We start from the raw sequence: 22,839 nt of genomic DNA, 5'->3' as shown, positions 1-22,839 counted from the left end.
TTTTTTTTTTGCTTCGTTTCTTTTGCCATAAGCGTCACTAACTTATCTGGCAGCAAATTCGCCATCAAAATGCTGCTACAGATGGCCCCACCTTTCTTCTTTATCGATTCGTTATGATGAATGGAGGGAACACATACTTAAAGAGCCACACGAAGGAAAAGGAAACAAGAAATATATATATATAAGCATATATGTATTAATATATGTATTTTTTTTTCTTGAGAAGAGAGGGAAAAATAAGAAAAAAAGAAGGATTACTTTGCACCCATGGGTTTGATTTGTTCACGTTGTATTGACTAGCTATCATATATGGAATGAGACAGGAGTGAAGCAAGTCCATTGTGTGTGCAGTAGTTGCTGCCTTCCTTAGCTGAAGGAAATTGGCCTTTTTGTTTTCACCCACTCTTTTTTTTCTTTTTTTCATTTACTTAGGGGATTTCTTTTTTTTTTTTGTTGTTGTTATTGTTTGGGGAGGGGGGATTGTTTTCACTGATGTATATGTGATGGTGGAGGGAAGGGGAAAGTAAAAGGGATCTATGACCTCAGAAAAAGACTGCAGCGCAATCAGCCGGGGGACAAAAAAAAAAAACAGTGAATGTGAGATTGCCTTTTTCGTTTGTGTGTGGGGCGCTTGTTTAATTAGTGGATAGCCCAAACACCTATTAGATGAGGAAAAGTTACATAAACTTCCCCGTCCCCTGTGCCCTTCTTTTTTTTTTTCCTCCTTTTAATTTCCTCCGTTGCATCCACCACCTGCGCGTTGCCCCCCGTAAACTCCGAGCTATTGAATAAAAGGAGTGTGCGTGTGTTTTGGGGAGAAGGGGAAAGGGAGAGGATGCACACACACAAAAAAAAAGGAACGTTGTCAGGCAAAGTGTTGTTTACAAAGATGTATTTATCCTGTTAGTTTGCATGTTTGGGTTTAACGTTGTTTTGTATGAAGAGCACCTAGAGAGAAGAAAGGTGTGCAAATGTACACCAATTAACAAATCAGTGGGGGTGAGCAGAAGAGAAGTACGACAGGGAACCTGCGCTTTATGTTGTGTGCCATCTCTTGTAATAGTGAAGTTAATTTTGGAAGTTGTGTTAGTATTTACGCAACAGAATGTTTTTATTCCTGCACCACACTGCACATGGCTTCCTCCTCTCCTACCCATTGTTTTATCTGCTATCTTAAAGGATAGAGTTACCTCTTCATCCGCTATCAGTTACTATATTGTGGACGAATTGTTGACGACACGGGAAGGAGATCAGCAAAAATACTGGTGTACACATATATACATAAAAAAATATACGACTGTATTGGTGACTCTGTGTGTAACTGAGAATCATTTTTTTTTTCCTCCGGGTCATATGGCCATTAAACCAAAGCGTATTGACCCTGAACGTGCCCGTCGTGCCGCTCGCGGCCAATGGGGGGTGACGAGTGCGCGAAGCGGCACCAACCCTTCAAAGAAGCCGACGGTGGGAAGCGCGCGGTCAATCAGTAGTGACAGTGCCACGAGTAGCGGTAGCAGTGATGACAGTGGATCAAATGAAAGAAATCCCTCGCACTGGCGGGTAGTTCGGCCTCGGAACGCGAACGTCTGTAAGGACAGCGTCAGTAACGCGTCGTTGACCTCCTCGCAAATTCCCAAAAGTGATGCCGAGTCGTCTACAAGTGATCCGGAGCTTTACCGTGTCGCACGTCAGCGTACTGTACAGCTGCTGTTTCCGCGGAGTGAGATTGCTGGCACTGGGAAGGCGGACAATAACCGAGAGAAATCCCATACAGAAAATGAAGGAAGAGGTGCGGTGGGTTCGGCACCTTTGTTGGGAATGGCCCAGTTGTCTGTACCTCAGCAGGTCGGCGGTACCCATGGCGCAACGAGTCCCAAGTACGCACTACACCATCGAGACGATGTCACAAGCTGTAGTATAAACAGCACTAAGGATCAAAGCAATACCGGATGTGACTCCAGCGGTAGAGGTTCTCCCCTAGCATCTGTTGAAACTCCTCTCGCTGTGAGGGAGGCGCTGCAAGGGTTAGGAGCATCAGAAGGAAGTCAAACAGGGCGTGAATTTGACCGCCTTCTTGAGATATTTGCCGAGGAATCAAAAGTCGGTGAGAAGCGGAAGGAGTATCAATCGTTATCATCCGTGGACCACCTACCCATCGAAGGCAGTGACAATCAAAGTCAACCGGAAACGGCACGCAGGATGTTTGCTCAACCTCCACGCACATTTTCTGAATTGCAAGAGCGGGTGCTTCTAAGCTTGTACGATGCATACCAGGAGGGAGACGGTGCCGAAGGCGACGGTGATGCTGGTGCATCCACCGCATCTAACAAATACTTTATCGCAACGGACCACATGAGTGAAGCCTTTACACTGGCGGCTTTGGGTGCCTACAAGGACACCTCAATCCCCGCGATACACGCGAGCTTATCAACCACAAGCTTCCCCAGCACCGCTGACCCTGGAGTTAGCTTAGCGAGTGCACCCTGCACGTTTGGTGCGCCCCTTACGCTTATGGATGTTGTAACTGCGGAACGGGCTCGGCACAACGCAAGATCAGCCCTTGAGCGGCAACAGGAAGAGGGAATTTCCCCCTCTCACCGCCCCGGGTTGGAGGCTTTATTCACCGCGGACGGTGACTTGCTTGCCACTGCGGCGGAGCAGGCCCTTGATCGTTTCCATATGAGCGTGCGTGTATTGGAACGGGCGGCGTCAAACCGCAAAGTTGTTGACGAACTGGGTAACTTTTTGTTCGAGCACCACAAACTGTTTCTGCAGGGGGGTGGCAGTGGAGGCGCGAGTAGTTCGATCCGCGAGTATCCTCACGAGGCGTTTTCCGTCTACGAGCGGTACAGCAGCTGTGTCAGTAACTTCCTTCTCCAGTTGCTCAGGAGGCAAGTACCGAGCTTCAGCATGGAGGAATTTGTTTTAACGCTTTACGATGTTGATCTTGCGGGCAGCAGTACTGGTGAATACCCTGAGGGTGGGAGTGACGGCTCACGTGACACACACCAAACACATTGTCGGTCAATAGACGTGTTATCATATCCTGCGTGGCGGCTTCTCCAATCCATTTCGTCTTTTGATGGGTTCAGCAGTTTCATGGATGACTTCATTGCTGAAGTTTATGGTGTCGGGGTAGTTACGGGTCCTGACGATGGTAAAGCTGATGGCCACGAGCCAAGAAACGGCACGAGCGCTGAGGTGAGGGCCTTTCATAAACAGGTTTCCAGTGATGTCGTTGTAGCGGCGGGAGCCCGTGGAATCCGTGCCCTTCTCGCAAGGTCAGACGAGACTGCGGGCCGTCCACTGGAGGTACATCGTAGTGAAACTGGTGCCAGCGATAATGATCCCAACCTCTTCACTCGTAATACATTTGCTGCCACCAAGCGATCTCAGGGAACCACGCCCCAGGCACTGAAGAGGGACATTGTGCGGTCTGATACCGTTCCAACCGCTAGTGGTACACGCCTCAGTGCTTCGGTTTCACTGTCCGGTTCAACATTCCTACCAACAACTCCGGCAACACCCCCCACTTGTTGTGCAAACCCGCAACGCAGCAGCGCCAGCTCGGTACAGTCCTTTCCACGGCTCCACAGACGTCGACCAGATGCCGTTCCCGGGCGAGTGTTGCCGCCCCTTGACCATACGAGCGAAAGGGAGGAGATGTCGATGACGGATCAATCAAGGGAAGAAGAGATGGAACAAAACGGATGTGAATCATTGAGATCCATCAAAAGTGAAATGAAGCCGTCTCTAACACCTCCTTGTAAGCTTACCGTTGATTCCGCAACAGGGGTAGGCGGACGGAGTGGTAGAGGTACGGGTTCCAACCCCAAAGTTGCTAGTGTCAACCGCAGGAACCGCAGTTTCACGCAAGGTGTACGCGAAGTCAATGAAAACGTAACGACTCCGCCAGTGAAATCGAGGAGTCTCACGCGTAAGAAGTTGTAAGCTACATGATGAGAAGAGTGTTAATCCGACCATAACTTTTCGGCCAGCAATTGGCTCTCTTGGCGGTGTGATTTTGTTTTTTTTTTCCTCCAGTAGTTCGTGTACTGGAAGCTACTATCATTATTATATATTTTACAGGGTGCATGAGGTCTGTTCGACAAGAGGACAGCGGAAAGGAGGGGGGACGTCCCATGAAGGATTGATTATCACTAATAGGATTGGTAGATGAGATTAAGAAACTGGGGTGTTTTAGGTGCTTGTGATATAAATAAATATTTATTTATGTGTGTCCGTGTTTGCGGGGGAGGGCTGAGGCGCTGTTCAACCGTCACGCTGCTGTTCTTTCTCGGACTTATCCGTTATACCTTTGTTCCTATTTTAGTTTTAGTTTTGTTTTTTCTTTATATCTCGCTGCAGTGGCCTTAAGGAGAAGCCTTCGAGACCGGGTTACCTGAATCCGCTAGAACTATCACGGTTTTCAGTGCCCTCATACTTTTGTCAGTTTTTTGTGACATGAAAAGCAAATAGCGCTAGAAACGCCATGAAGGCGAAGTGACTTGGCATCGCTTTCTTCATTTGTTTGCGCTATGTGACAAAAGCGAACAGTGCGTGTTCTAGTGTTTCCGTTTTCTCCATTTTTTTAATCTTCGCTTTTGTTATCCCAATTCTCTAATCCCGTTATCACCTTTTTTTTTTTCGAAACACGAGTTATCCCATAGACTTAGTATACAAGGTTTCGTTACTATATTAATTTTTTTCCCGTGGAGTTGTCATTTCTAACTTGGTGCAACTTCGTTTGATCGTGTACGGCTGCGTGTGTGTGTGTGTGTTGTAGGTACGAGCCCCACTTTAGTGTATGGGTGCTCGTGATATCTTCCTCCTGTCTTTTTGCTTTTTTTTCTTCTGTTTTAACTTTCGTATCGTTTGCGTTTTTTTTTTTTACCACGCGTGCTCCCCCTCTTTTTTCCCCTATCTTTTGTTTTCCCTTTGTTTTTTTAAAATCCTTTCTCCGCTTACTGCAATAAAAATAAACTAAATTCTTTCTGTATGTCTGACCGATTATGTGTTGGCTGTTTAGGCCTCCGTGGTACAAGGGAGAGAGAAGTGTTCCTGCGCATTACTTCCTTTTTCCTCTTTTTTCCTCTTTTTTTTCCCCCTTTCCCTTCATCCTTTTTATATATAATTGGCATGGAAAGTAACTTTACATGCGATATTGACCATGTATGACGAAGGCAGATAAGGCAAACTGTGAAATGTAACCTGTATGACTTGGCTTGTAAATTGCAAACGCATGTTGCGGCACGTTGACTGTGACCACTTGTCACTGTTAGTATAACTGGGGAACAACCCGTTAGGCTCGGGTTCATCTGTACACTAAATGTGATTTCCCCTTGCATTTGTGCAACGAACAGGTTTGTAGCATCCAGAAGTCACTCCGGAGAGGCTATGGGGTTTCTCAACTTTTCCCTTTTTCTCCGTTACATTCCGGTTGGTTTGCTCACATACAGAAATCATATATATATTTCTTTTTTTATTTACATTGTGTAGATGTCGCACACCTGTGCCCGTCGTGGCTGCAGGTCGGGATTAAAAGAAGGGGAATTCTATCGTTGTGAGAGAAGTCTATGTGTGTACATATCCATGTTTTACCCCTGTCCGTATTTTAGAAGCCACGCGGATCTCTTGTAATTAAGCTTGTGATAGTGTGTAATCGTGAACTTCAAGCATGTACACACTCATATGTTTATAGATATATAGATAGAAATATATATGAAGAGGAACGCAAATAAGCTGCAGCGCAGCGTTGTATCGTATAGTGTTCTTTACACACAACTTCTTCGGAAGCGGTGATGTAAGAATTTGCTGAAGTGTGGTCTACTTGTGCTTTCTTTGCAGTAATGGCGTTTATTCTTATCCTTTTTTTTTGTTCCTTGGGGACTTGTGGGTGGTGTGAAGTTACGAGGGGGGAAGCTTAAGAGCAAAGAAAAGGGGGAAAAAAGAAGCAAGAGGAAGCAAGACAACTTATCACAAACCCAGCAATTCACAACAAGCAGGCTGTGAGCGTGCATATTGTCTGCTGTTGCCCATCTGTACGTGCACTGAGAGATAGCAGGGCCTTTTGCTGGTTGGAACCCAAAAGGGGTGTAGGGAAAGAAATTGTAAAAAGAAAAAAAACAAGGGGAATAAAATAAACAAAAGGGAAGAAGAAAGAAAAGATTAAGACAGTCAAAGGCGGAGGTTGACATGTCTCTGTACTTCGTGAATAACATAGCGAGTCGTGGCGCCGTCTCAGCAACTCACGTTGTGGCCCATCCCCAGTTACCACTTGTTGCTTCCGTATGGACAAACCCGCTGCATGTGTTGGTAACAGACTCGGAGGGTGAAAGCGTTGCCGACCACACGCCCAAGCCGCAAAGTCAGTCGGATGGTACAAAGGCAACTGATGATGTGACTTGCTTTGCATGGCACCCAGCCCGGCCAGTTTTGGCAATTGGGACGAGAAGTGGGAAGTTGCTCGTTTGGACACTTCCACCCACGAAACCCACGGATGCAAACTTCACATTACACCCACCGGTAGATGTAGAAAGCGCCCGGGTGCAGCACGTCAATGGCTCCGTGACAGCGTGTGAATGGTCCGGTTCCGGCGCGTACCTAGTGACGGCGGCCGATTCAAAGCGTGCGGTTATGTGGGTATTCGATAGCGGCGCCACAGCTGCTGAAGGCGAAGCTGATTCGGCAGGGAAACCAGCTTCGCATTCGACAGTGGCCCCACAGTGGTCTGTTACTACGGACGAAACCGTAACACATGCCATGCGTGTGTCGACACCGCCTGTGGTGGCACGGGAGCGGTCGCAGCGCCAGCAGCGGAAACCTGCAGCCGAGGGGGAAAACGCTGAGGGCTCGACAACAGCAAATCTCCAGGCAGCTGGACTTGATGACGGTGAAAGCGAGTGCGTGTTCATACTTGCGTCCAGCAAGGGAAAGACAATTTTTGGACTCAGCGAGGAACAGAAACTGTTTCCTCTCGCTACCATGGAAGAAACTGCAGCCGCAGTTTTGTATGACCCGGTAGAGCGCTATCTTGTTGCTCTCAGTTTGACGCACATGTTGACTGTGTACCGTGTTACCCCCACCATTGTTGCGGAGTTAGTGATGAGGCGCAAGCTCTCCATACCGGTTCCTGGCGCCTCAGCCAATCGGAACCCGTTAGCGATGGAATGGGTTTCTGCCGGTGTACTCGTGTTTGGATGTGGGGATGACCGGGTGCGTTTTTTCAATGTGCAAAGTGATAGAATGTACGTTGTAATGCATCCATCGGCTCCATCAGCGCACGTCGTACACATTGCGACGTTGACGAAAAAGGGACTCCTCGTGATGGCAACGGCTGAGGGATCAGTTGCCGTATTCCAGAAACCTTCCTTTGTTTGCCAGGGGAGTAGCAGCCCGTACGATGCCATGGGAGTGAGTGCGTTTGACGTAGGAATGAGAAGTGGTTCCGCAGCTTCCTCCAATGCGTTCAATAAAGGTACAGAGAAAGCGGGTGCTTTCGAGAGCAATGGTGACCCAGCTGCTGAGTGGGAACTGCTGACGGTTGTCAAGGTAGAGGACCGTGTGGAGCGACTCTGTTTCAGTGGAAATAACTACATATATGTTACGCTTTCCAACGGAAAACTTCAGATGCTACGGGAAACAGTTCGGAAACGCGCATGGGATGGTGTTGCTGCTGCTACACAAATTTCGATGGAGGTGGCGGTGGTTGAAAGTGTTACCGGCTGCCAATGCTTACTAAAGAGCAGCAGCAAGATATACGGTGTGTCCATCGCCTTTCCTATCATCGGCCTTTGGAACGGATATCAAATTGACCTATACACCGTCAACGAGGCTACCTCTACGGCGACACTGACTAGCTCCGTCCCATCCAAGAACCCGGCATTCGCTATTCACCAGTCTGGAATCTTTTACGTGAGGGACACCCATCGGATTGTGTTCTCCAGTTTCCAAATGATTATGATAGGGCAGATTGCATTTACGGAAGCTGAGGGTGTACCAACATTAGTTGATGTGATGTCAGATGTTGTCGTGGCGCTATCGTCTGAGAATGCAATGCGGTTAGCCATTGTGAACAGTAATGAGGTGACGCCCTTGGGTCCTCCTCGGCTCCTTCCGAAGCTTGGAAACGATTTGGTTGTGACAAGTATCAAAGTTAATGCTGAAGGTCGCCGTGTGGCCTTAATGGCTCGGTGCGTCTCAAACGACCAGCCGGACACTCGTGTTTGGGTGTATGATGCTGATACCGATCTGATGTTTTCGTATGATTTCATGGAACGGATGGAAATTCCACATGCTGTATACTGGAACACTCCTGAGCCGAATGGCAACTCCCTTGGCGAGCCCGGATACCTTTTACTGGCCTGCGAAACGCATCAGTTGAAGGGCGTTTCCCAGCCTGATGAACAAAAACCCACGGGACCTCAAGGGAACGTCGATGGCAGGGACACTTGTAGCCCACCAGAGCACAGGGAAAGCGGTGTGCGTTCTCCGAAAAGGACATCTCAACCGACCGAATCTAAGAGCAAAGAGGCAACTAATGGCGCGATGCCTGATCTGGAGAACTTTGCGGACGCAAAAGGCAAATCGGCCGCTGAGGACGCTGAAAATGGCTTCAGCGCAGTGAACCCACTTGCCCACCGCTCGCACAACCTTGTAACACTTTTCGCAACCAACAGAGGTCTTGTGGTGCACAACTCCGTGGAACTGAAGCGATATCACATATGTCTGGTTGGCCTAACGATCCCTGACTTCTTACTTACTTCGGTTCGCATTAACGGCGACCCTGGCAATCCGGAGGACTACATGATTGAACAGAAGCGGCTTCGGGACTTTGAGGGATTGAAGACTGAAAAGGACGCGGCAGTGTTGGAGGCTCTCATGAAATTTAGCTATTACTCAACAGTCGGGAATATGGATGAGGCCTACCGATGTGTTAAGACGATTAAGACTGCCACCGTTTGGCAGAGCCTCGCAAAGATGTGCGTTGCCTCCGGTCGATTGGACGTTGCTAGTGTTTGCTTGGCGCAAATGCAAGATGGTGTTGCTGCAAGCGCCCTTCGTGTTGCTCGAACGAACTACCCTGGTGAAAAGGAGGTACAGGTTGCCACACTTGCTTGCAGCCTCGGTCTTGTGAGGGAATGTGAGGAACTACTGCGAAAAGCAAAACGGTTCGACTTGATTACCGATCTCTTCATTGCTTGTGGAAAGTTTGAGCAGGCGCAACGTCACGCACGTGAGCACGACCGCATTCGCGTGTACCCAGTCGCGTACAAGTACGCCCAGTTTATGGAGTCCTTCTCCAACTTTGATGCGGCGGTGATGTGGTATTGCAATGCAAGGTGCCTTGACACGGACGTTGTACGTTTGTACTTCCAGAACGGTCGCCTCTCTGATCTCCGTCTTTTGGTGACACCGCCTGAGAAGAAGAGAGAATCGGCGGAGGTTGCAACGGTTGACAAAGGCAGGTCAAACGCGGAGGCAGAAGCACCAGCGAATCCCGCCAGCAGTCTCACCGACCCAAAAAGTGTTGGTATTGCAGGTGACGGAGAGGTACGAGCGGCAAGCGCCGGGGGAAATCCGAAAAGCGATGATAGAGGTCATGACGACAACCAAGTGCAGCCCATCTTGCAGAAGCTCTTTGCGCACAACCCTGAGCTCCTGCATTGGTGGGCGCGGCAGGCTGAGCGTCGAAAGAAATTCAGCGAGGCAACGAACTTTTACACTCTCGCTGGGGATGTCTTCAACACCGTGCGACTCCTTTTCAACGAGTCACCACCAAAAACACAGGAGGCCATTGATATTGTAGACAATGAGATTAAAAAGAGGCGCAGCGAAGCTGAGAGTTCCAGGACCCCGCTGATGCAGTCATCGCCAAATCAATCCATCGAACCAGTTGGTGCAGCGTACTTTGTTGGCAAGCACTACGAACGTAACGGTGACGTAACATCTGCGCTGAAATATTATCAACACGCTGGTGCGTGGCGGGCAGCTGCCAAAGTGGCCAAGTCGCACGAGCGGCACAGCGAGTTGTTAACGATTGCTCAAAACAGTGAGGACACGCATCTAATGCTTGACTGTGCCGCATTCCTTGAACATAACGGTGTGTACGAAATGTCAGTGGATCTGTATCATCGTATAGGAGACATACAAAAGGCGATCGACGTGTGCATTAAGGGGAAACAGTATGACGCTATGCACCGTATAAGCTCTACTCTCAACGCCGAAAAGGATGCAGAGGTTTTTCTTCAAATGGCTTCTCACTTTGTAGAGAGTGGCCACTACACCAAAGCAGCAGAAATGTATATTTTTGCGAGAGAATACCCCTCTGCGCTCACTCTTTGTGTGGAGCGTGGTGTTGGCCTCACCGACGAAATGGCTGATGCCATCACCGCTGAAGCGAAGAGGCGCCAGCTTTCGGATGATCAAAAGACTGAATTGGAGCGGCAGATCGCTGGTATTGCGAGGGATCAGGGCAACTGGAACCTTGCGTGCAGAAAATATACGCAATTAGGGGAGCGGGTGAAGGCCATGAAAATGCTTATGCGCGGCGGTGACGTAAAGAAGGTTATTTTCTTCGCGAACCACTCACGAAGTACGGAGATCTACACTCTCGCCGGTAATTTCCTGCAGTCACAGAACTGGCACACCGACGCAAACATTCACAAACATATTGTGCTGTTTTATACGCGTTCAAAAGCGTTCACAAACCTCATTTCTTATATAGACTCGTACGCCCAGTTGCAAATCGATGAAAACCGGAACTACTACGATGCATGGTGTGCCTTGGATGAGTGTATTGGCCAAGTGGAGCGTAACCGAGATGCGATGTGTGATGTTAACATTACAGGAAAGATGGAGGGGTTGCGCGTCCGCCGTGATATCGTGGCACAGGCGGTAAAAGCGGTGAAACTTCTTGCTGACAGCGGCAAGGGAGAGGAGCAGGCGAAGGAATTCATTGCAGTCTGCTCTGATCTTGTTAAGCGAAGCCGACCGAGCCACAAGGACCATGCGGACATAACATCTTCCATTCGCATTGGTGACATCTTCGCCTTGCTAGTAAGGCACTATCATGAGAACATGAAGGCGTCAACGGATGCGATGCGAGTCATTGATAGTATGGTAAAGCACGGCGCAGAACCGCAGTTCTTCGTCGAACGTGATCTTCTTGAGTCAGTGTGTAAAAGCAATGGAAGGAGGTTATCAGAATTTGTCAGCGGTGACAACATCACCGATAATACAAAGGACGACGGTGTTAAAGGAGGTCGTCAGATGGAGGGCATCTAAGGATGTACTATGAAGGAGGAGGGTATTGTGGGAAGGGCGGTGGTATGGCGCAAAAGAAACGAAGGAATATAAACAAATAATTACTAAAATACAAAGCGTCACAAAGTTTGTGGACATATTTTTCCGTGGAAGAAGGGAGTGTTAGGGGCCGAGGCAATTTTTTCCTGTGCGCTCAACGGCACCCTTCGTTTGCTCGTCTGTTCGTTTGTTGTTGTTGTTGTTGTTGTTTTTAATTATCCCGCTGTCCCTTTCCTTGTTTGGTGTTATTGCTTTCATTTTTTCTGTTTCCGTTCAACCTTTTTCAGGCATGTGGTTTCGCCGGTGAGTATAAAGCGGCTTGGAAATTACAGCTGTTCATGGGGCTCAGGAAGAAACTGTGAAATGCGTATGTGTTAGACCGCACGATAACATAAATGCGGCCTACTCCGTCTAGAGGATAAGTTCTTTTCTTTTCAAAGTAAAATACACGATAGAGTGATGCCGCACGTGCAGTGGTGCTCCTAGATGGCGAGGTATGTACTTTTCTTTTTTTTGCTGATTTGTTACTGTTTCAATTTTGACATATTCTTCTTCCCTTCTATCCCATTTTTTGCTTCTTGCGTTTTCCTTGTTTTAGCCGAGAATTTACTGTTAACTGTTGTTGTTACCGGTGTGTTTGCATTTGTGACATCCTCTCCTGGGGTTTTGAGAAGCGAAGCGTAGCCACAGAACTTCAAATGAATGTTGCTGTTGGTCGTGAGTGTCGAGCCGTCGTTATACATGTGTTTATTTGCGTGACACCTACATTAACTCGTTTGAAGCAAAGGTTTGTTGTTGTTTCTATAATTGATGTTGCTGTCCATCCCTACTCTTTTTTGCCTTTGGATTTCATCTCCTTATTTAAGTGTTACATTTTCTTCCCCTTCCCACCGTAGGTGTGAGGTCGCGGCATTAAACTTGCATGCTGTATACCTCACCTAAAAGGAATCATAGCTGCAGATAGGATATAATGGAAGCGACTACAGATCCACCGCAAGGTGTGGATGACACACACCAACCTTCACCGGGATCGCCATCAGTGGTAGTGGAGGATGAAGGGGATATTTCAGTAAATGGTGATTCTCAACGGGAGGAAAGTTCAAGAGAGACAACATACAGTCACCACCGGTTTTGGGACTCCTTTGGACGAGGTCAAACATTTGGGAATGAGTGTGTCTTGTTACGCACAGGTGAATTTTTGCAATACGTTATTCCAAAGGCAAAGCGGTGCAACGTACAGTTTCCGCACAACACTGAGTTCAATGGACCCACCATGGGTTCACTACTCTCAGGTGCTCGCAGGGGCGGTAGAGCATCGAACGGTGTGGGTGGGGTTGTGCCCGAGGATTTTTTACCGCAGCCGGCGCCAAAAGCCGACAGTTTATGGGGTTTATTTCGCCAGTCAGCGCGGCCGCAACCCCGCCTCGATGCCCGTGTGGTTCATCCTCAGGGGTTTCGTATCCTGAAGGGTCGCAGTGCAATAGAGCGATCCCTGCGTAGTTACTTCAGATTGCCACCAGCACCCAGCGAACATCTTAAACGGGAACGTGTCTTGTCCCAGCGGTTGCTGCTCATATCCGATATGAAAGATGATGAGGAGGATGCTCGTGTATTTCACGCTGCTATGGAAGGTAAGCTTAGACCACAGCAGATTAGAACAAATGTGACCCCCCCTAATATGATGCTTGATGGTTTCCTGCTACTGTGCGCCGGCGGTGTCCCGGAGCCAGATGCAGTGAAGGGGGCAACGCTACAGGGATCGAGTCTGGTTGGTGTTATATCAGATGACATGGCCCACTTTGGTAATCTTTCTTTCCTTGATGTGAGCGAGAACAAGCTGCTTTTGGAGCAGCTTTTGGTACTCACGGGTCTTGAAGTTCTGCACCTCGCTTATAACCAAATTACTTCTCTGGCGGGGTTGGCTGAGGTGGTGCAAAACTCCTTGAAGAGAAGCATGGGCAACGATAGTTCGATGAAGATGGGTCCCGGAAGTACTCAGCGTGGTGAGGGGATCGATAGTTCGGGGCCCGAAAACTCATCAATTAGGAGCGCTGCAGCTTATTACGCGAGGGAGAATCTGGCGGAAACGTCTTCCACAGACGCGGGTTCTGGGAAATTTAGTAGTCAGGAATTCGAACCACCCCCTGCTAATGTCACCACTGGAAGGAATACATTTAGCGGCTATGTCCGTGAAAGGTCACCCGGGAAAGTTTTAGATCACATTTCTCGAATCGTGGAATGCAGCACACATGATGTCTTATTGCCCAATCTTCATACGTTGAATCTTTCTTTCAACAGAATATCACCGTCAGACATATTACATTTGAGTTACTTTCCTTCATTAGAGCGATTGGATCTCAGTGGAAACAAATTATGTAAGCTGCCAGATGACCTTGCAGGACTTACTAGCGTTACTCATTTCGCACTTGAGGGGAATATGTTTCGTGATGGTGAAAATGTATTTAGAGCTTTGTCAACGATGCCAGCCCTGATCGAGGTCAATTTAAACCACAACAAGCTGCGCCGTGTCCCTCCCATATCGGTGAAAGATGGTCATGGGCTCTGCTTTCCCAGCATTGAAGTGATTGGGCTGTGTCATAACCGTGTGGAGAGAGCGCAGGATGTGGTTGCGCTTAGTGAGCTTCAGCATTCTCTAACCCGGGTAATACTTATAGGAAACCCTATAGCAGCAAACAAGAAGGAACAAGGGGCGGTGCGGGCGCATTTCGTTCAAACAGTGCTAAGCCGCTATTGGAAACAAATGGGCCTTCAAGGTAGCAGCCGCAGTCAGAGAGGGCACGGTTCTTTTAGTCCGTGCGGTACCGATACGTTGGATGACATTGGATCGTCACAATTTCAAAGTAATGTGAGGAGAGGAAGAATGCGTAGAAATGACACGGAAAGCGAAGAAATGCCAATGTATGAGCGATCGGAAGGAGGAAATCAAGATTTTAGTGTTTGGAATAGCGAGACAAAAAAAGATGGTGCGAGCTCACAACCATACAGATACGGTGATATGGAGGACTCTGGGGAAAATGCGGAGACTCCTGAGGATGGTGATGTTGGCATGGAGTGCTTTTACACTAGTAGTGTACATCAATCACAGATATATGGGGAAAGTACACAGAGTCAGTCCGCCTTCAGTCCGTCGGAGGACAGTTGTATCCTAGCAGGTGACATTTGTTGGTATGGTGATGCCCCTATGCCTCACTCCTTTGACAAGGGCAAAGCTACCACTACAACCGCTCTCCCCTCTTTAACGAACTTCCGTGTCGTTGAGTTTGTTTTCGACGATACTGTCATGCCAAAACGAACTGCAGCGCAATTCTATGGAAAGAAGCGGTCACAGCAGTCGGGTGATGTAGTTGTATCCTCGATGGTGCATCCGCGAACGGGACTTGTCACCGTGCCTAAGCACGAGGAATACATGAATGTGCATCGTCTTGCCGGAACCTCATCTCATAAAAACTCCAAACGGCCCTACCGCACGACAAGAGAAAAAGAGAAAAGGCAAATGGCTCAAGTACTTGTGCCTACGGATGATGATGATGACGTAAAGGAGGCCGACCCGCAACCGCATGAGGTGGAGAAGAGAAGGGAGACAACAGACGACGAGACGGAGACTTCTTCGGACGAGGGCGCACTGCCACAGGATGCCGTTTTCATGACAGGTGTAGCTTTGGAAGGAAAAAGGACGAAGCGGCGGAAGAAAGTTGAAATAGAGGACGCCCAATCCGAAGCCTTGAAAGAAGATGTCGAGCGTAAAGAGCCTGTGCAAAAACCAGAGACTCCAAAACCGCCACCTCAGTCGAAGCAGCGGGGGCCCGTACGACCGAAGCGTCGTGGAGGAGCTCGAGCGGACCAGGCCCCGCAAATGGTTGTTGAGCCACCGGGTACGAATGCACGCATTCTTATGAACGAACTTCGTCGCATGCTTCGTCGTCCACTTCCGCCCCTCCCTGCTGTTTGTACTACACGAGGAGGTGGAAGCAAACCCAGTGGGATATGACGGGTCTGTGTTGCTACGTTACGTTAAGTACCTAAGTGAGTGAAGTAAAGGTGAGGCGGATTGCTGCAACTTCGCTTCACATACGGTGGAAGTTTTTTTTCTTTTTTTTGTTTTGAGCCGGATTTTGTCTTTTTTTTTTCCTCCTTAAAAGGTGGAAGCAACAACATTCCTGCCGACAGTCTTCCTACTGTTTTAGATGTTCCTACTAATTTTGTGCATGTGATGGGATGCTTTCATGTATGGTTAACACAGTGTGGATTGGCCAGCACATTAAACGTCGGCACTTACCTCACGTATGTAATATTATGGAACTGTACATGATTTCCAACGAGAGAATGCAAAACAAAAAAGAGAAGCAAAAAGAAGCAGCAATTCAAATTTAAATAGCGGTGATGAAAGGTAGGTGTACAGATGATTTGTGGTAGCTTTCATGACGGGGTTTCATACCATCGACGGTTGTTAGCCTCTGTATCTTGCTAACTATTCCATCCACCCTCTTTTTCTCTCTTTTTTGCATTTTCTTTCCTTGAACGACGTATGAATTGTCATGCGGGCGCACACACACACACACACACACACAGAATGAGTACGGAGCCGCACAATGAGCACGCCCCACATGTTTTGGGAAGAAAACTGAAAGCTAGGAAAGTTGAGCGGCTACAAAGCTTGCGGTTACGCAGGCGACCTGTCGTGAGCGGTGCGTTGCCTGCCGCGACAGAATTCTGTGATGCGGCTGGTGTATCCGAGGTTACTGGAAACAAAAGCGCAGCACAGGTGGACACCTCAACTTCCGTTTGTAAGGAGCGCGAACGTTCTTTTCCTTCCACAGGTGATGGATGCGGTGCACCGAGAGCCTATCTGAACTCAACGACATCGAAATTGACAAAACAAGCACATTTTTCTTCTCCCTATATGGACACAAGGATTCCTATCGCTTGCTCGGAGGAGTATCATTGGGCTCCGCTGCATACTTCATTTGCCCATGAGCTAGTAGCGGAGCACAACACCCTTGTAGAATGGTACGAGGAGCATTTTATTAAGTGCCAACAGCAGAGCACCGAGCGGCAACCGCCATTTTCGCCGGAAGAAAATTATACTGAAGTTTTACCCGTTTGGCTCGCCGTCGCGCGATCACGCCATCGGGAGCTTTCCCGTTTTGTGCAATATCACCGCACGTACTTCAACGGAATTGACATGGAGGAACTGCAACTCACTGAAGAATGCCTTCGAAGACTTGAGCAGTGTTTGGTGAGTGCAGGGTGTCAGGAGTTGACCTCATGTTCTGATTGTTCCGCTACGTTATCTGCGGATTGCTACGGAGAGGCCGCTGGCCACTCACCAGAGAAACATCCGGGTTGTACCGCCTTAGGTATTCCTAGGCAGTGCACTAATGTTTCAGTAGAAGTTGTTGATGACGTTGGGAAAGGGTCTCAACTGTCGTTGCATTCCTTTCCTGTAGCTGATTCACATGCTGTGCAGTTATGTTTGGGGGAAACTAATTGGAGGACTGCCGCACGTGTAAGTGGGAAGGACTGCAGGGTCGTGTGTAACAGACCGCCGCCGCCCGTCCCAGGTGATCTTGGTTGCGAAGGAATGACAGACGACGTGATTACGGAGCGTGATGTGTATTTACAGCCCTTTCTCACTTACTTTAGTTTTTCACCTCAGGGAAGGCAAAGCCGAAGGGTCAAGTTATTCCTCGCTATTGTCGCCCTGTCTTTGATATTTTTTTGTGTGGCTGTTGCATTGGTGTCACAAAAGTTTCGATGATAATGTTATTTATTTGTTATTTCCATATATAGGTGCCAGGAGTTAGCATCAGGATAGCGAATGGAGTTTTTTGACTTTGTGCGCACACTTAGGTTGCTAATGTGCTGCATGGCATTTTTGTTTTTGTTTTCGAGTGTATATTTGTTTTGTATGTACTCCTTCTTCCCTTTTTTTTTCTACACCGTGTAAGGTTTTCCTGTGGCGGGCTTTCTTCTTTATATTTTGTTTGTTTGTTTGTGCCTCCTTCCCCGTTTCCTTTTGAGGACTTGCCACATCGTTATTCAACTTCACCTTTTTTTTCCAACTAAAAATATCTTTTACTGTTTAAGTGCGGAAGGAGTGTGAAGGAGCAACAAGTTCGTATTAATATTGTATTGTATTGTATTATTTTGCTTTACCCTGTTTTTGCCCCTCTGGTTTATCCTTGTGACTGCAATAGGGTAAGGGAGATGAATTTTCCCCCTTTTCTGTTGGTGCGGTTGAAAGTAAGATTTCAGCAAAGCAGCTCAGGGCGAACATAGTGGGAATTCGAGAATATTTTTTTTGGGGGTGCAACCGAACGTTTTCACGGAACATAAGCGATATGTGCCCTGCCCAACTTTCAAATACTCCTTCGCGGCTTTTTTTTTTCCAGACTGTCGCGTTGTCCTCACAACAGATACGGTGCTTCCATCTTAACTTTCAGAGTGCGCACCGGAGAGACACACAGACGTTGCTTCGTACTCGTATTTCTTGACCCCTCCCCCTTCTATGTGCAAACAAAAAAAACAAACGATATTTCTTTTTGTACTAGTGGCCATTCCTTTGATATTGGTCCATTTATTTTCTCTTTTTATCATACGTGTTTTTATTTATTTATCTCTCCCGTCTACGCATACTCACACACGTATGCGGATCAGAAAATGGAGGAAAGTGTATATAAACCACTTGGCAGCGATCGCCAGTACATTGAATACCCACCGAAGGAGACTGATGAAGAGAGTGACGATGGGCTTGGGGAAAGAACCTTCCGTAACCTCCACTATGAACAACTGAGAGCAAATCCTCGTCAGCCTCCGCGTTTAGATCCTTTTCCTTCTTCACGCTCTACGGCTTTTCCGTCACGTTCCGCAGGCTTTGACATTATCGTGCAGGGCGTTTTGGAGGGCGCCGAGTGCCACGAGGCCGACGTTCTTTTTGCGCGGACGTATTGGGTGTACGGACCCGACTGGACAACACATAATTCACTTAGCGGAGGAGACACAAGACTTGGAGAAGTGCCGTTAGTTCGGTCATTGGGTCAACAGTGTCAAAGTGAGGTGGTGACGCAACTGTCCGTAGTGTCGGCTGATCCATTTTCGCGCTTCACGTGGAGCGCACCCTTTGAGTGTTCGTTGCAGAGTACAAACCCACACGGTTGGCCACAATTGGTAGTAACGTTGCATACCGTTAAGGGTGCCATACCCCAAAGAAGCAAGGCATCCGAAGACCAGACTAGTGGTAGCAGAAGTGGTGAGCAATGCGTGTCGTATAGTCGCTGTTTTATACCTATGCAAAATGGAATGCACAGGAAGAGGCTTCCGTTGCTACAGCTCAGGCCCAGCACGACTAAACAGTCCTTTATATCGTGGCTAACTGGCCAACGGCCAGAGCTTCGAGATCCCATGTTTCTGTGCACTGGGGAGGATCGTTGCGTGTTGACTGCTGCGCCCTTAACTGGCCACGTGTCATTAACTCTCTCCGTGACTATTAGTGGACTCAGAGAGTGTGGGATAGGAACATGAGAGAGTACGCGAGAGAGAATACATATGCGACTATTTCTTTTTGTTTTTATATGTCTGTATGTGTAGGATATGACATTATCAACCCAGGTATTTTTTCCCCTGTTGAACAGCAGTGTTTGGGCGCTTATTTTACTTTCTGATGGTTGAAGCACGATGGCATCAGTGTTGGATGGATAAAACACGCACGGCGTTGACAAACAGGTGGCAAGGGGTTTGTTTGGGCGCTTTAACGCTATTTACCTGCACGTTCACTTTAATTGGCTTCAGAGATGAAAATACGTGTTTCCGTTATATCGACCGCACTATTTATTTGTTTATACCATCATTACCATCGTTTTTGTTTTCCTTTTTATCTTCCCTTTGGAGGGCTTTGCGTCCTTTTCGCTTGAGTGTTTCGGTGTTGTGGTTTAGCGCCCACATGGCCAAATAGGGATTTCTCAATGTGCCAACGCGAACATGAGTCAATAACACTTATCTTCTTCCTTTCGTTTCTTTTTTTTTCTCTTGTTGTTTTGCTTGTCCTTGCATTCAGCTTATAGTGAAAAAAAGGGAAGAAGGGAGCACGTTTCCGTCGTTCCGACGTGTGTTTGGGTTTTTTTTAATTGCATTCCGGTTTTTGCCAACCGGGTAAACGAGAAAACAGAAAGAAAAGGAAAGTAAATATCAGGTGCTTGAGGTTGGCAGTGGAAGGTGTGGAGGAGCGTTAATAAATACAATAGTAATAGTAGTAGACAAGAAAATCTTACGAGGAATATCCGACAGCAGGGTGAAAGGGGAAGCAGAGCAGAGACGTTCGTTTCCCTTTTTTCCTCCCTTTAATCTAATTTATTTCCCAGTTAGTGCTACCGTTTTTGTGGTTTCTTTGAAAAAAAAAATTGCTAACGACAATGTGCACCACTAGGTGTCTTCACATCGGCAATAAGGGATGCGGGTGCACCCCTGCTTTGGTGTCCATCATTGGAGGTTTCCCTATATCCTTGACGTTTCTGGTACTCATGCAATGCGCGCTTTACTCGTCTGCGATAGGCGAAGAGGAGGCATTGCTCGTTGGGAGAAGCTGTCACCTCAATTCCTCGGATGGTGGTGGCGTTTGCCATGGGTTTAGCAAAAGTAATGTGAGGAGGCCTCTACATCGCTCACGGCAGCCGCTGGCTGCGCATAACGTTTCGACTGTGTACAAACTTGGAAATATTGTGTGCCGTGGCACTTGCGATTCAGCCACAAGGCGCGGTTCTTTACACCACACTCGCATCTTCGGTGTTGCTAACAGAACGCTGAGCAGTCAATATCCTGCGGCTCCCAGTCGGGACGGTGAGGCATCTGATGATATGCTCTTTGAAATTAGCAAAGATAGGCAGTCGCTAAGGCTGCGTTTGGTAACGTCAATTGGTAACATGGCAGTTCGTTTCGTTACCTTCGAACCACTTCGAAGCATTACAAACAAGACTCTCGAAGGTGGCTCACTTCTCACCTCCGCGTCGGTGCCTACAGCTGCCAACCCATCTTTCAATACAAGCTGCCTCGACCGTCAGGGGAGGGACGGTTCCGCGACAACCATATGGAAGTTTGACGATAGAAAACTCACCAATCGTCTTGATACGCAGAGTGATGCATACAAGAGTGGAGAGAATTACTATCATAAGTTTGGTGGGAATCACCGAGATTGTGATGTCTATCGCCTCGATCCGTGCAAATACGCACCGATGCTTACACCACCCGGTGCGATTTCCGGGGGTTATGAACGAAGTTTAGGCATTCACTGGAAGTTGCACATAAATGACTGTGATGCGACTTGGATAGGGGATATTTCTCTCAATTACCTCCTCCAGATGCGGAATAGTAGTACCGGTGAGCCCCTCTTTACATTGATAGACGGTAACATTCTTGTTGGGTCCGTGTACTTGCAAGTAGTTGAACCCGTGAGCTGGAGCTTACCATCGAAGGGGGTTGTATTTGGTTATCAACCTTATAATTTGCGCTTGCAGCTGCAGAGCACGACGGCTGCTGTTACGAGAATGCCTCAAGCACTCAACCACCGTTCAATTCAGTCGGGGACGGCGACTTCACATAAGAGGATGGGTAATAAGAGGCACTTGCCGGGTTCCTCAAAACGCAGTTCCTCGCTAGTTCACGACGTGAAATCACCGAATGTGACTCTCAGTTCATTAATTGGCGTGTGGTCCACTTCGTCGTGCGACAACATCACGGGAAGGCAGTTATACTCGTACAACTTTCTTGTACGATTGCGTCGTCGGTCCCCTGTAAATTCGACAGCCGCTTCAGGTGCACAATCTTCCCTTCATACAGCGGCGGCACCTCGTGTTACTGGTGTGGAAATGATTAACTCGTCGCTGACAGTCCCAATTGTACATAACCACTCCGCATGCCCCGGTGAGATGCACAACAAAAGCAGATACGGGGAGCTCCCCCAACCTGCTCGCGTGACCGAAGTCCATTTTGAGAGGGTCCAAGTGGTCGGGGTGTTGAGGCGTCACTCTAAAGACAGCGAGCCAGGGGATGATGTTCTCAACGTTTCTGCTACCGGTCGTGTGGTTACCAGAAGCACGAAGCCCTCTGTTTCAGGATCCGCTAAAGATGCATTTGTTCTCCGCATCCTTTTTGAGGATGGTCGAAGCGATCTTATCAACATCCGTCAGGGCATACGTATTAGCGGTTTTGGCTTTGAAGTATATGCGGAGTTATGTCGGTTGCCGTTACAGTGGTGGTCTCTTGGTCGTGGTGGTCAACTTCCGCTCGCCGCTCAACTTGAAGCGAGAAGTGTGCTTGAGGACGTCATTAGGGGCCGCGCTAAGAAAGGGAACGGCTGCACCACCGAAGGGAACCGGTCATATGGTTCAAACGACCGGGTTCACGTTTCGTTGAATGTCCGGAAGACAGGGGACGTGCCTTTTCAAGTGACGAAGGTGTCGTTGCATCGTCTTGTTTTATCTGTCGACGCGGCAGCTGTTTCAGGCACTTTTCGATGCAACAGAACCACCAAAAAAGGGAGGGCATTGCAGTTTCTGCTCGATAGTGAGTCTCATCATCGTGTAGAAAAGGAGGAGTGGGTGAATGGAGAAGATTCATCTTCTCGGGTGCGGTGCCGGAGTAGCAGTGAGTACGCATCACTTTTGCATTACCGTCGCACTGCCAATGATTCATCTCATCAGCACGCTGACTTGCGGCACTCTCCTTCGACGGCATCCCCTAGCTTTTCATTCATTCCGGGGGCCCTTATTCGTCGTGGTTTCAGTGGGCGTGTGGAGTTCCACCTCAAAGCCGTCCTGCGCGTTTCGGAAAACGACACCAACAGTGAGTTCCTCCTCACAGAGGGGTTCCGTTTTACTGTTGAGGCTTCTCCCAAGTCAACCGTTCTGAAGGCCGCCATTCCGTCCCCATCAGGGGATGATAATTCAACAACGGCGGGGAACACACAGTTTGTCACCATTTCCAAGGGATTAGCAGTGGTGCTATATGTTGTGCTTACTGGGGTGATTGCTGCGGCGGCTGCTGTAGGCCTTCTTCTTGAGTGGCGTTTCCATATGACAATAAAAGCCCTCAGGCGGCGTATGTCGGAGTCGGCTGTGCCTATCGACGTTGAGCAGCCCCCCGACTGTGATCTCGGTGCGAAGGAAAAAGAGACATGTTAAGAAAAAGGAAAGTTAAGCTACTTTGATCATTGTTTTTTTTCTCGCTTTACCTTTATTATTATTATTATAACTACTATTGTCGCTGCCATCATAGTTCATCGCATGGGGACTGTAAGGAATGGGTGTAGGCGGAAAGGGCTGTGAGTTCCACGGCAGAGCGGCAGCTTCCTCAAGGGGTGGTGGGTGCATGTGTTTATGTTTGCATGCAGATGTTATCTTCGTGACTGTGTCATTTCCAATCAGCATTTCACCTCTCCTCCACTCCGTTTATTTATTTGATGCTGCGCAGGTCACTTTTACGGCAATGTAATGCTGTAAAGAGACCGCTTCCATTAGCATGAAG

The 22,839-nt window shown here is 48.2% G+C and overlaps 5 protein-coding genes and 1 pseudogene across 6 annotated transcripts; all 6 read left to right on the top strand.

Annotated features, from left to right (window-relative positions):
- Positions 1-1,353: 1,353 nt before the first annotated feature.
- TEOVI_000826100 (uncharacterized protein) lies at positions 1,354-3,951 on the top strand (the record flags this gene model as incomplete). Its single annotated transcript, XM_067221881.1, has 1 exon — positions 1,354-3,951. The coding sequence occupies one exon, from the start codon at positions 1,354-1,356 to the stop codon at positions 3,949-3,951; it is 2,598 nt and encodes an 865-aa protein (XP_067077982.1).
- Positions 3,952-6,195: 2,244 nt separating this feature from the next.
- Positions 6,196-11,286, top strand: TEOVI_000826000 (intraflagellar transport protein 140; the record flags this gene model as incomplete). Its single annotated transcript, XM_067221880.1, has 1 exon — positions 6,196-11,286. One exon carries the CDS (start codon positions 6,196-6,198, stop codon positions 11,284-11,286), a length of 5,091 nt encoding a protein of 1,696 aa, XP_067077981.1.
- A 988-nt stretch (positions 11,287-12,274) lies between these two features.
- TEOVI_000825900 (leucine-rich repeat protein (LRRP), putative) lies at positions 12,275-15,313 on the top strand (the record flags this gene model as incomplete). The annotated part of the gene is made up of 1 exon (XM_067221879.1): positions 12,275-15,313. The coding sequence occupies one exon, from the start codon at positions 12,275-12,277 to the stop codon at positions 15,311-15,313; it is 3,039 nt and encodes a 1,012-aa protein (XP_067077980.1).
- Positions 15,314-15,895: 582 nt separating this feature from the next.
- On the top strand, positions 15,896-17,083 carry TEOVI_000825800 (uncharacterized protein; the record flags this gene model as incomplete). The annotated part of the gene is made up of 1 exon (XM_067221878.1): positions 15,896-17,083. The coding sequence occupies one exon, from the start codon at positions 15,896-15,898 to the stop codon at positions 17,081-17,083; it is 1,188 nt and encodes a 395-aa protein (XP_067077979.1).
- A 902-nt stretch (positions 17,084-17,985) lies between these two features.
- TEOVI_000825700 (b9 domain-containing protein 1) lies at positions 17,986-18,846 on the top strand (the record flags this gene model as incomplete). Its single annotated transcript, XM_067221877.1, has 1 exon — positions 17,986-18,846. One exon carries the CDS (start codon positions 17,986-17,988, stop codon positions 18,844-18,846), a length of 861 nt encoding a protein of 286 aa, XP_067077978.1.
- Positions 18,847-19,733: 887 nt separating this feature from the next.
- Positions 19,734-22,496, top strand: TEOVI_000825600:pseudogene (annotated as a pseudogene). Its single transcript has one exon. A coding segment is annotated over exon 1 (2,763 nt).
- Positions 22,497-22,839: the final 343 nt, after the last annotated feature.

The sequence above is a fragment of the Trypanosoma equiperdum genome (genome assembly GCF_001457755.1).
Source record: "Trypanosoma equiperdum strain OVI genome assembly, contig: ctg_1511, whole genome shotgun sequence".
Lineage (NCBI taxonomy): Eukaryota > Euglenozoa > Kinetoplastea > Trypanosomatida > Trypanosomatidae > Trypanosoma > Trypanosoma equiperdum.
Note: the sequence above shows the minus strand (reverse complement) of the source record. Positions and strands in the feature narration are given on the sequence as shown.